The 12,879-nt window shown below is 39.7% G+C and overlaps 1 protein-coding gene across 1 annotated transcript in view; it reads left to right on the top strand.

Moving 5' to 3' along the window:
- NUP133 (nucleoporin 133) overlaps window positions 1-12,879 on the top strand; it is a 52,892-nt gene that overhangs the window by 33,847 nt on the left and 6,166 nt on the right. Inside the window, exons 19-23 of the mRNA XM_025194798.1 lie at window positions 299-432; window positions 4,008-4,166; window positions 5,576-5,711; window positions 7,088-7,206; window positions 8,909-8,989. Of these exons, the coding sequence (XP_025050583.1) occupies window positions 299-432; window positions 4,008-4,166; window positions 5,576-5,711; window positions 7,088-7,206; window positions 8,909-8,989 (629 nt within the window). The remainder of the gene's footprint in view (window positions 1-298; window positions 433-4,007; window positions 4,167-5,575; window positions 5,712-7,087; window positions 7,207-8,908; window positions 8,990-12,879) is intronic.

The raw sequence follows: 12,879 nt of genomic DNA, 5'->3' as shown, positions 1-12,879 counted from the left end.
CACCCACCCCCCGCCATCCTCCCAAAGGCACAAATAGGAATTGTGTGCTGGTTCTAAAAGGGAGCTGAATGACTTTCTTTGAAAACATTTGTGAATTTATTATGTGATGTATTGTATTCATATAAGTAATTGCTTAGAAGCAGACAGATGTCTCTTTTATATACCAATGTGATTTTTGTTTTTTGAGATTTGAATAGCCTGTCACTTTTATGATCTATAGCATTACTCATCCTTTTGCAGGAAAAAAAATAAGCGTGTTTGATTTTTTTTAAACTTATTTCTTGCCTATGTTCCCTAGTTTCCCTGGGACAGTACCAGTTGGCAGCTGCTTTAGCAGAGAAATACTGTGACTTTGATATCTTGGTACAAATGTGTGAGCAGACTGATAACCAAGCCAGACTACAACGTTATATGACCCAATTTGCTGATCAGGTAACGTTTATTTGGACAGTCAGTCTTATATTAAGTTGCATTAAAAATATTGCCAGTAAAACATGGAGGTTGTTTTTCAGGATCCAGTTAATAGGCATAGATATTTTAGATTGTTTTGTCCTCTCTTCTCTATTCTAAGAATACAGTGTTAAAGTATATCTAGAAGACCAGAAACATTTATATTAAAATGTAGTTTAACTTATTTTATTAGGCAATATTTCTGTTCAGTTTACTTTTGGTTTCCAGGATATGACCAGTTTTAACTGATCACTAAAATTCCCTTTGAGTTACTACCTGCAGTTGTGTTCTTATGTGTCTTATTTTCTTTCTTCTGGGTACTTCCAAAAGACTATAAATGTTTGACACACCTGTACAGCATAATGCACACTCAATTCTCATCTTTTTTACCTGTTGCATGAATGAAGCAAGTTGCTTCTAAAGCCTTCTGTCTTCAGGAATTTTACTTAATGCCTGGTAGAAAAGTGATTCTTTAATCTGCTTGTATATTACAAAGGAAAACATGCTTTAGCCTAGAATCCTTTTAATTGTAGTGAGTTAGGTGGACTGTTCAAAGTGTAGTAAAACCTAGTAGCATACACAATTTGAGTTAAGATTTCATCATTAAATCAAGTTTTTGAACACACAATCTTCTATTTTCTGGTCAGTGATTGTACATGATATTAATTCGTAATAGAGGGCCAAAGGCTTCCACCTAGACCCTTGTGGCAAGCCTCCAAACTAAATATTCTGGTTTCACTGCCCATGCAGCATGCTTATGCATACCAACAGGTGCTTCATGCAAGAGGAAAATATTTATTATTTGGCATCAAGTTTAACACTACACAGTTGCCTGGCAGATTTGTTCAGACAAGGTGGTCGTTCTTTAGATCTTTGCAGTAGCTCCAAATGCACACCATTTTACTCCTTTTTTACTTTTAGGCTCTTGTTACAGTTGTCATGCTTCCAGCAGTTAGTGACTGATTCCGAAGTCCTAAAACAGGCGGGGCTACCCTTGTACTTGAATTCAGCATTAGATAATTAACATACGTTGCTCCAATCCTTCTGTCCCTTACCTCTTCTACACTCAGCAGATTCTGGATCCTGCCATACCAAAGAGAACAAGGTTAAGAGGGTGAAATAGAGACCTGAAATTGTACGTGATACTAGTTTTCTCCCTGAGCAATGAAGGACATCTAATGCTGCTTTGCAGTTATTGATTAAATATTTTCATGCCGCTTACCAGCAGGATTTTATTAAATAGGTTAAATTTAGAACATTTTCCCTTCTTGAACTGTTGATTCTTGATGATCACAACTGAAAAGCCCATGGTTAACATGGAAGTCAATCAGATATGAACATAAAAGTGAAATAAATATCTTGCAGTTCACTTCTAAAGAAGCATTTTAGCAGAAATGCAGGTCAGGCAAATTATCATTGACTTTAAGTAACACTGAACTACTGTAACGTTCTTTATCAAGCAGAAAGTAACACTAAAATGAGATTTTTTTTTCCCCCCCTCTCTCCCTATCATTGAAAACAGCAAAGAATTCACTTCTGTCTTCAAAAATATTTGCTAAGTAAGCTATAGTTTAGTAGATTTATAGGGCATCTTACAGAAAGGTAGGTTTGGTTCAGACCAATACAGGCAGACCATGTCCAGTTCTGGTGACAGCATTTTAAAAAAAAGCTGTTGGAAAAACTGGAAGGTTCAGGAAAACCACAAAAATTTGAGCATTAGAGAAAAATGCCTTTCAGTGAGTAACTTCAAGAATTGAATGTTTAACTCATCACAAAGATGATGAGGGGCTGGCTTGATTAAACTGGAAATAATTTGATTCATAGAGAGAAAATATTGTTGACAAAAGCAATACGCTTTTGAGGGTTTTATTTTTTTCTGGAGGAAGTACAAGACAAGCCAAAGCAGGCTCCTCCAAACTATACACTTGTTTATTAGGATAGTAATCAGACAAAATTACTAATAGCTGCTATATACAGTAGAGAATACACAGATATACTGACTACTGGGTGGCGAAGTCTCAGGGGCCTCCATAATCTGTCCTCATAGTTGAGGCAAGTTCCAGAGTCTGACGCATGCATTTGTGTGCAGTCTTATACCATTCATATTCAAATTTCTGTATTCCTACCCATTTCTCGGAGAACACTGTCTTAGCCAATGGAGTAGGAAAGCCCTGAGTCCTGACCTGTGGCCATTGTTCTTACCTGGGGTCATTAACTAGTGTCATCACTGGCATGTACATCTCAGCTCGCTTACTAGAGACTGTACTTCATATCACTGATTCAAGTTGGACTGCTTCTGGGATGAGTCTGTCTGGAGGAAGAAAATGGTGATACACTCAGCACTAAGCAGTTTGGGGGTCTTGGGACTCTCCAACAAAAGGATTCCTTAATTTAATAAAGAAAGACATAAGAATCAGTGCTTAGAAGCTAAAGCCAGACAAATGGGTACACATTTTTAATAGTGGGGTTGATTAACTGCTGAAATTTACCATGGGATGTAGTAGTTTTTCCATTTTCTGATGTCTTTACATCACAACTCAGTGCCATTCTTAAAGGTATGCTTTAGCCAGCTACAAGGTACATACATGACGCTGGGTTCTAAACTAGCTGTTACAACTCAGAAAAGAGACCTCGGAGTCATTGTAGTTAGTTCCTTAAAAATGCCAACTCAGTGTGCAGCAGTGACCAAAAGAGCCAATAAAATGTCAGGCATTATTAAGAATGGAATTGAGAGCAAAACGGAAAGCATCATGCCATTATATAAATCCATGCTGCAACTGCATCTTGAATACCGTATGCAGTTCTGGTCCCTGTGTCCCAAAAAGGATGTAGTAAAATTAGAAAAGGTACAGAGTAGGGCAATCAAAATGATCAGGGGCCTGTCTAATCTCCTTCCCCTGCTCATTATGCTGCTCTTCTGTGCTGCCTGCCTGCTCTGTTGCTCTTCTTTTTTATTCCTTTTTGTGCACCCTGCCTGATTTGCTGCTTTGCCTTCTGCTTCCTGCTCTATCTCCTGCTGTGCTGCCTTTCCCCTCCTTCATCTGTCACATGCCACACAGAGGCTGCCTGCGCCATTCATGACACCTGTGCTACAGATGGCCACCCATCCCTGTGCTACTGTCCCTTGTTTAGTCCTTTGTGTATTGGTGGGTATTACTAAGTCTATTAGAATAAGATCTGGTACATGAATGCTTTTATTTTAATTGCCCATAAAAATGTAGGTAGTTTTTATATAATGAAAGTTACTTTTAAAAGAATCAAAAGTGTAACTGTTGTAGCAAGTACGTTTATGCTGAGTATGTTCCTCTTGAAGCAAAAATGATGAGTAAGATATAGCTTAAAATATAAAAAGAGTTTACACCTCTTGTGTATATTTTTATCAGAACAGGAGCTTTTTCATCAGTATTTTAATACTTAATTTTATTTGGTTTTGTTTAGCAGGTATTTTGTGTTCTAGCCCATTTTGAATCCTACATCATTTCTTCTTTGAAACAAAACAGGATGGTTGAAAACTGACAACAACTTTAAAAATGTGCTCATACCCCTGTCGTCTTCAGAATTTTTCAGACTTCCTGTTCCGGTGGTACTTAGAAAAAGGAAAGCGAGGAAAGCTGTTATCTCAGCCTGTTGCTCAGCATGGACAACTGGCCAGTTTCTTGCAAGCTCATGAACATCTTAGCTGGTTACATGAAATCAATAGCCAGGATTTGGAAAAGGTAGGATTTCCTAGTACAAAATGAACTGATATATTTGTTAGGAAACTTTTAATTTGACTATTTTGTTGTATACACGTGCACAAAGGTAAAAAATACCAGTCATGGCTCTTTATCATCATTGATCGATTATTTGGATCAAGGAACTTTTTATTAAATTCACCATGCAAGTTAAGATAGGAGCTTACAGTAAGCATCTCTGATTTCCTCAAGACCTTCAATAAAACCAAAGAAACCTCACCATTTTTTTTACATTACAAAAAGTAAATAGCTGGTCCAATTTTGAAATCATTTTCAAGTTATCTTTTAAACGTGAGTACAAGCAGTGTGTATATAGGTGTTGAAATTGGGATCTGTTATAAATCATTTGGTATCTCTGGTGGGGATCTCTGAAATTTTTCCCTTGTCACCATAGTGGCTGCCTAATTATCCTCCCCCTGCTTCTACTGTTCTCATTTTTATCTGCCTCTTCTCTTGGATTTCACAGATCTACTTTCCTCCATCCAGTGTCTGAGAATTCCCTGTGGTGCTAGTGATTTCCCAGCTATTAAAAACTATTAATTTCAGTTCAGATGCATAAATGTGAAATAGCAAGAAGCCTGTTTGGTAGGATATGTTATTTCAGTGACCATACAAATTGAATAACTTGAAAATCTTGTCTATTTGCATACAAGATGTATCCAGTTGGTAAAGGTTGGTAGCAGTTTAAATTTCAGCCACTCTTGTTTTCTCAAGTGATTCTCTATTCACAGAGACTGGGGTTTTGTTTTTCAAAGTATGATGAAAAGAACTGGGAACTCAGAATAGAAGTGAATCTCTTGAGAATATATATTAATTACAAAAATTAATTTAGCTGTTTGCCATATCTGGCATGCCAGATAAATAGGCATTTCACTCATTAGCTCAGGATTGTACATATAGTTCAGTTCCTTACAAAGTATGCATTCTGTAGGTAATAAGTGCCCCAGTCTATATATAAAAAAAAACTAGAACCCTTGGTTCCAAAATGATACCTTTTATCAGACCAACTGGGAAACCACAAGAAAATTGTCCTTTTCTGCAAGCTTTCAGGATCAAACTCTTCCTTAAAATTGTTCTTCTTGCATTGGTACGTGTTGATAATGAAGCTTTAGAAAAACAAAAAGTCAGTAGTTTATTGGATACAGTAGTGGTTCATCATTGCTCATGAGGTGCTCTTTTTTTGACCAGCACCGGAGCACACATGAAATTGCTAGGTATCACATATCCTTATGTAGGAATAGACACGTGATTTTATTCCTAACCAATCCAAAGCAAAACCGTAATTCCAAGCCTTACAATAGGAGTATTATAACCTATAAAATATAATTAAAAAATAAATAACCATGAGGATTTAGTTTGTTATTTTAATGTTTTCTGTGTCTTCACTTCAGGCTCACAGAACTCTACAGACTTTGGCAAATATGGAGACCCGGTATTTTGCAAAGAAGAAAACACTTCTTGGCTTGAGTAAACTAGCTGCATTGGCATCTGACTTTTCAGAAGATATACTGCAAGAAAAAATAGAAGGTAATAAGAGCAAAGTGGGGGAAAATAGCTCATTAATTTCTTTAATTTGAATCCCATTAGCGTTACACATGATAGCAAATTCTGTAATGGTGAGGGCTTGGAAATAACTATAGAAGTGGTCATAGTGCATTGGACTGAAGGCACTAGTTAAGGACTTTACGTAGCAAGCTACATTATATAGTTGCAGAAGGAACAAAAAAAGACTTGTACTCAAGTTTTGGAAGTTAAAGCCTTTTCCTTCCTCAGTTACAATTGTATATGTGTTGCTGTTTGTAATGTAAATTTGGGATCTTAATTATTCCATTTATATTATTTTACTCTATTTTTTAACACTGGGACTGGGGTTTTAGAACAGTCTGATTCACTGTTTAATACTTTAAGCATGAAAGAGAATAACTTCCATGACTCATTACCAAGTACTACATGTATGCTATAATCATGCCCCAATTTTTAAAGCTGTAGGGGTTGCTGCTAGGTTATGTCAAGGCAAAGAAAATCTCCTTCACTTGAGTAGTTTCTGAATCTCTAACCACTAGGGGGAACTTTATCATCCCTGAATTCACCTAATCCTTAATTCAAGAAGAGGTATGAATAGATTATGCATTTCTTGTTAGTAGTTATCTGTTACTATTTGAATAGTAGTTCACTGTGTATTGGTACTGTTGTCATTTTAACTTTACATTAAATAAAATGCTCAGTCTGGAAGCATTTAATACTTCTTAACTTATATAGGAAAGTGAAAAGTCCCTTCTGCAACCCCAAACAAAAAATAACATATGCTTCGTTGTCATTTACAGTCGACTTCAAAGCTATGAGTTTTTTAATTTTTAATAATCTTTAATGGCTGCCACTTTACCTTTTAGGGGGCGTAAAATTTGAAGCAAAAGTTTTAAAGTCATACATTGGTAAATGAACAACTAGACCAAAGGATAGCCATACTCATGTGATGGAATACACTTAAACGTACTTAAATGAGCCTTAGAGGGAGAGAATGACCTTGTGGTGAAGAATCAGGGACATTTTGGTGGCGTTACCTGTCTTTGCCACATGCTTCTTGGCTGATAATGGGCATAACCTCTTTCTGCATCAATTCCCCATTTTGTAAAATGGAAATAATACTTCCTTCTCCCACTCTGTCTTGCCTTTTTTTAGACTGTAGGTTCCTCAGAACTGTGTGTGTGTACATTGTCTAGCATTTTGGGGCTGCAATATCAGAGCTTCTGTGTTCATCTGTAACAGTGAAAACCCCTATTTAAAGCTATCTTAGAGGGTATTTTATAACCAGAATAACTTTGTGCTTGTCAGAATTTTTATTCCATATTTAATAATTATAGAATAAACCATATGAAACCTTCTTTTCCTTATCTGAACACAAGAAATATCTGAACAGGAGCGTTTCCTGTTGCATCAGGAGACCTTGCCTGAACAGCTGCTTGTTGAGAAGCAGTTGAACCTCAATGACATGCCTGTATTGACTGCACCCCAGCTCATTGATGTAGGTATCTCATATTTTCTCTGCTTAACTTTACCTATGGGCTAATCCGCTAATGTTTCCTAGCTTCAGGTTGAAAAGTAGGTGAGAAGATGAAAACTGACCTGCCTTTCTGTCATATAAAGGGTAATTGCCCCCAGTTCTAAATAAGAATTGCTTGTCTGTACTGAAGTCTCCACTGTGGTGTATAATTGAAATGAAAACTTCAGCATATTGTTTTCAGTCTCTGGTTTATCTTCCTAGTTGAACATATGATTCTGGGCATTGCTGTGATTGTATGAAATCTTACTAGCAGAAAAACTGATGTGCTGCATTTGGGGCACCTTTTTGTGTTTACCCTCTCTCTTTCCTTCATTGAAGTCCAGCTTGAAGGCTAGAAGTGACACAATTGTTAATTCCTGTAAGACAAAGAACACTACAAGGGAAAAAAGGAGAGGAGAGCTGCTAGCTGCATTGATTGCCCAGAGAGGGTCTTTGCTACCCATAGAAAATCCCAGCCCTGGGTTCACTGCTAGGGCTAAAGTTTTTTCATTTGTCCTTTGTGTCTTTCTTGAAGTGGTAGCTGCAACTGCTTGCTGTCTTACCAGCTCCTGGCCTTGTCAGCCTGTTTTTTTTCCACAATCCTGTGATTTGAGCAGGCAGTATTAGAAGAATGAGTGGTGGCAGTATATTGCTGTAATTATCATCAGAAGAAGCTAGATCCTTTTGGAACCCTGCTCTGGTGGCGGGAACACTGGGGCGAGTGACTGTAAGCCCAGATGTCAAGAGTTCAAGGCCACAGCAGAAGTGCACATGGCAATCTAACGAATCTGCTAATACTGCTAAATACAAGGTATTTAGCAAGGACATGAGAATAAAATACAAGGTATACACAAGACACAAGCAAGGACATAAGAAAAGAAGATCCTGTTGGTGTCTGTGCTGAGATTCACTGTTCTGTGTTCAAATTGTACAAAAGCAGGAGCCAAGTACACTAATGGTATGTTCAGAGCTCTCTGCTCACACTGCAAAGTAGGCTATGGGGGAGGGAGAGGAGGAAATGTCACTTACCTCTTTCTGAACTGTTGGCACGCTGTCAGCCATCTGGTTTTCCTTTAAATTCCAGCTACTATCAGATGAACCTCCATTGTCACTGTTTACAACCAGGAAGTAAAACTTGGGAACTGAAAGCAACATGATGTTTGTTTTGATTTTAAACCCTTTTTGGGGTCTGCTTTATTGTAACTTCATGTAAGTTGGCAAAAAAAGTACTCAATGCTTTAAAAGAATGACTTTTGAATTTTGATAGCAAGCGTAGCTGTTTTCAAGAGATGAAAATGTATTCATGTATATATTGCTGCTGCAAGTTTATTTACTGAAATAATTGTGAGAGCCTATCTTATTTGTGGAGTGGGACTCTTGTTACAATAGGCTAGGAATGTTACAGCTTTAAATGGTATTTAAATTTGAAACCTATATTATCACAGCCTTACATTCAATAGTCTTTCCACAGTCCGTTGTCATGTAGGTGGAATGCTGTATTAAACCTTGGAGTATATGTCTTACTATAAAAATACTTGCAGTTGAATCGAGACATATTTCAATGAAAAGGTCACCATAAGTGGAAAATACAGGGTGGTCTTCTCATGATGAGTTGTTTGCAATATCAATTTACATCTGTTTGCAAGCTAAAAATAATTCTGTACTTTATTCTTTCATACTTTAGCTGTACATATGTGATGAGAACAGAAGGGCTAATGAGTATGACTTCAAGAAAGCACTTGATCTGCTGGAATATATTGATGAGGTAGGAAAAGGGATTTGGATGCTCTCAAATCATAAGTTTTTCTTAATTTGTATGAGCCAGGGTTGTGTTACTGTAATTACTACTTGAGAATTGCATACTAGACCTTGGAGTACACTAATGGAGGGTAACCTTTTTCAGCCATCAGAGATTTGAGGCCAAATCTGATTTGGACCATATATAAAATGGCATTCATCCTCATAAAGTTTAACTAGATAAACCATATCTGTTTGTACAGAGAAACTTGTCCATCAATAGTCACTCTTTAAACAAAGAAAAATGGAGGTACATTCAGTTTTTAGGAGGACAACACTTGCCCTGCTCCATTACTAGCAGTCTGGCTGCCAAAAGGTGATCGAAAAGAATCTGCTAAATCACCTCAAAATGATTTGATTCCTTTTGGTCTACATTAGTTTGTTTTAAATCTGTCATGGTATAGTTATAAGCACACGGTTTGCAGTCTAACTTGCAGCTTTGAGGGGTCACCGTTTCTCTTTATACATTCTTCTAATTTCCCTGTTTATTGGCTATTAAGATACAGGATCTCTCTCTGGGAGCAGCACTGGGATTAGCAGCTGTCTTCAGATAGAAACAAGAGCTATGCCATCTCGAACATTGTTATTTCAAAATCATCCTGTAAAGGCTGCTGTCAAAGTGCTGGAAAGCATTCCATTGCTTCTTGGAATGGAGAGAATCATCTCTGATATTTCCTGCTCTTTCTAGTCTAAACTTGCATCTGCTTGTAAATGGTGCTTTGTGTTGCTTTCTATATGAAAAATGTTTGTTTTTATGCTTTATATTAGATTTTACCATATGTAATGAGGGAGGAGAAACATGTTAATGTTTGGGACAGTTTCTTACATTGCTTGGCCCTGAATATTTTCTTTAGCTTGAAAGGATGAGTGCTCTTTAACAGATGACCTACTTTAACTTTTACATGGTAGAGAAGTGTAAATAAAAATGGTTTTGGGTGAGAAGTGTAATATACAGATTAGTTGCATCTGTTTTATTTATTCCTGTTCCTTGTTTCATGTCTTGCTGTCTCTTACTGTAACTGACTTTTAGAGGCTTAGGTCTGAGTAAGAATATATACCCATGAACGATGCATGCCTCCAGCAGCTGTGGGGGCAAGGCTGCGCTGGCGGCGATGGTAAGCGCAGAGCTCCCACAGACGAAGATGGCGCTGTTGGCGGCGGGAGTGAGTGGCAAGTGCCGACCAGGGGTCAGCAACCACCTGCAGGTGCCATCGGCAGCGGCCAGCGGTGGTCATGGACCGCCTGCCGACGCCATTGTCGGCAGTAGCTTTTTGTAGGGGGTACACTGCCATGCTCAGGGGTTGTATGTGCACCTGCATGCACCCCCTATGCATTGCCCCTGTATACACCATGACTTGAAGGGCATGAATTAGATTAAAATTTCTGAGTGGACAAGGTCATTCCAGCCTGGGGTTACATATTCATCACCCTGGAACAAGTGTAGGTGGCCACTGGAATTACAGAATAGGCATGGATATCTAATTGTTCTTATCAGCTTTCCTTGCCCCACTTCGGCAAAAGGTAGGCAGCAAAAAGCCTTGGCTTGCACCCTTGCTTCCAGAATTTCCCATCTTGGATTTGACCATTTTTCTTTAGAAAGGTATTTAAAGTAGCTGTGAAGCTCAAAAAGGCTGAGAGGAAAACACGTGTCCCTTGTAGTGACAACAAAACTGATGGGGCTGAGGGAGGCTTCATGCCAAACCCTTTAGACCTTGTCTGCATTTAGAGGGCTGTCCATGCTAAGATAAATACATATTTTAAATGCATGTCAGCAAACACATTAAAACCCTTGTGTAGATGGACTGTATTGTAACACATGGTAATAAAACTTGTCATACCTAGAATGGAATGTAGAGTTTGCATTAACCAGGTAATGCATTAAAAATACAATTGTTGTAGGTATAATAAGCTTTAAAATCCATGTTGGGCAGCAAGTTTTAAAATAGACATCTTTAGCTTAATGTGGGTAGGGCTTTATTCATTGTGCATGGGCTCCAGAAAAGCTGGGCTTTGACTGAAGATAGAGAGAAACAGCTTCTGGTGTTTGAAGAGCCTGCGTCACATCAGCTCATGTTCCCTTAAAATAGGGATTGCACTCAGATAAATAATTTCCCTCCCCCACTTCCCCATCAGTGCTCCTCATAGATTTACTCTTCTGTGTCAGTAGGTAACTGCTACTCTCCCCTAGCCAAATCTAGGAGTGCTGTTTTCTTAAACTTATTGGCTGAGCAAGTGAAAACTAAAATTGCTCTTCATTTCCTGTCTTGTCAGATATATTTAAACATCAAAGGGCATTATGCCAAAGCAGTACTTTAGAGCAGTGGTTCCCAACCTTTTTTTTACTGCAACCCGCTGCTGGGAGCGGAGTGCAGCGGTGGGGAAGCTCCTGGCATGTGGCGCGGCTTGTCATTTGCGTGTGGCACGGCCAGCATTGCCCCTGTGACCCTCATTTGGGTTGCAACCTGAGGTTGGGAACCACTGCTTTAGAGGTTGAATTCTTTTAAAACTATTTTCTGCACTCTCTCCCATCCTCTTTTCTGTAATGTATGTTTAGATTTAATGGAGTCCAATAGGACTATGCAAAGCTTCAGTCCCTGATTCAGTTTGGTGGAGATTCGGCCCAATTCGGTGGCCGAAGCTCTGAATCCGAATCGAATCAAAGGACCCTTTAATCTCTATATCAAATTGGAACCCTCCAAATCAATTCAGAAAGATTTGGAAAGATTCAGGATTTGGACATAGAGACAGCTTTAAATGTTTTTTCTACATACCTCTAGGTAGTAGGCGGCTTGTGAATGCTACGATGCTGGGGCACATGGAGTGTCCCACAGAAGGGCGGGGGGCTTCCCAGCATGCTTGGCAGCAGACCCGGAAGCAGACCAAAAGCATTTCCGGTCCACTTCCAGGTCTGCTGGGAAGCATACTGCGCCCCCCCCCCAAACCTTCTGGCTTGGTGACTAGTGCCTCCTGGGTCAGGGGGGAGGGGCACCTAGGGTCCCCCTGCAGCTGATTACTGAGCTAGGGGGGAATGGGGGGGGCCCCCAACGTGGTCCTTGGCATACCTGGAAGTGTCTTCCGGTTCACTTCTGGGTTCACCTCTGAGCACGTGGAGGGCCTCCCCTGCACTCCTGTGGGGCACTCCATCCACCCCAGCATCACAGCGATCACAAGCCGCGACTGCTACCTGAAGGTACATAGAAAAAACTTTTAAAGCCGTGTCTATGTCCGAATCTCTAACGCTCCAAATCGGCATCGAATCTTCAGATGTGGATTCAGACGAATCGAATTGGGGAGTGACCCAAATCAGTGAATTGAATCACTCTCCCTGATTCGGGCCAAATCTGAATCAAATAGGGCCCACTTCGCACACCCCTAGTGTCCAACTTCTCTGAGAACCTGCTCCAAGAAAAAACTTCTTATTGGTTTTTATTTCTCCTGTTTAATGCCCGTTTTTCAGTGTTTCTCTAGGTCAGGGGTGTCCAAACTTTTTGAATGTGGGGCCGGATCGTGAACTTTTTATCACCCAGTGGGCCGGCGAGCCATATTCAAAGACGTCACAGGAAGTGGTATCATATCAGGAAGTGATGTCACGTGACCTTTGACACCAATGAAGTTGCAGAGGTTGACATAGTCCTGGTTGACATGGCATGCATGCCCAGGTTGACATGGTGCTGCAGGAGCCACTTGGCTACAACTGGGTTGACCTGGCGCTGAGAAGCCACGGGCCCAGGTCAGGGTTAACCTGGGGCCTGCCTGGCCTGCCGGTGCCATTCCCGGATTGGCATGGTGCTGCAGGACCCGCCTGGGCAGAACCGGGTCGGCACTGGCCAGGAAAAGCAGCATGTAGCCGAAGTCAAC

This window comes from Alligator sinensis, unplaced genomic scaffold (assembly GCF_000455745.1).
Source record: "Alligator sinensis unplaced genomic scaffold, ASM45574v1 scaffold448_1, whole genome shotgun sequence".
In the NCBI taxonomy this organism is placed as follows: domain Eukaryota; kingdom Metazoa; phylum Chordata; order Crocodylia; family Alligatoridae; genus Alligator; species Alligator sinensis.
This window is presented reverse-complemented; position numbering and strand designations above follow the sequence as displayed.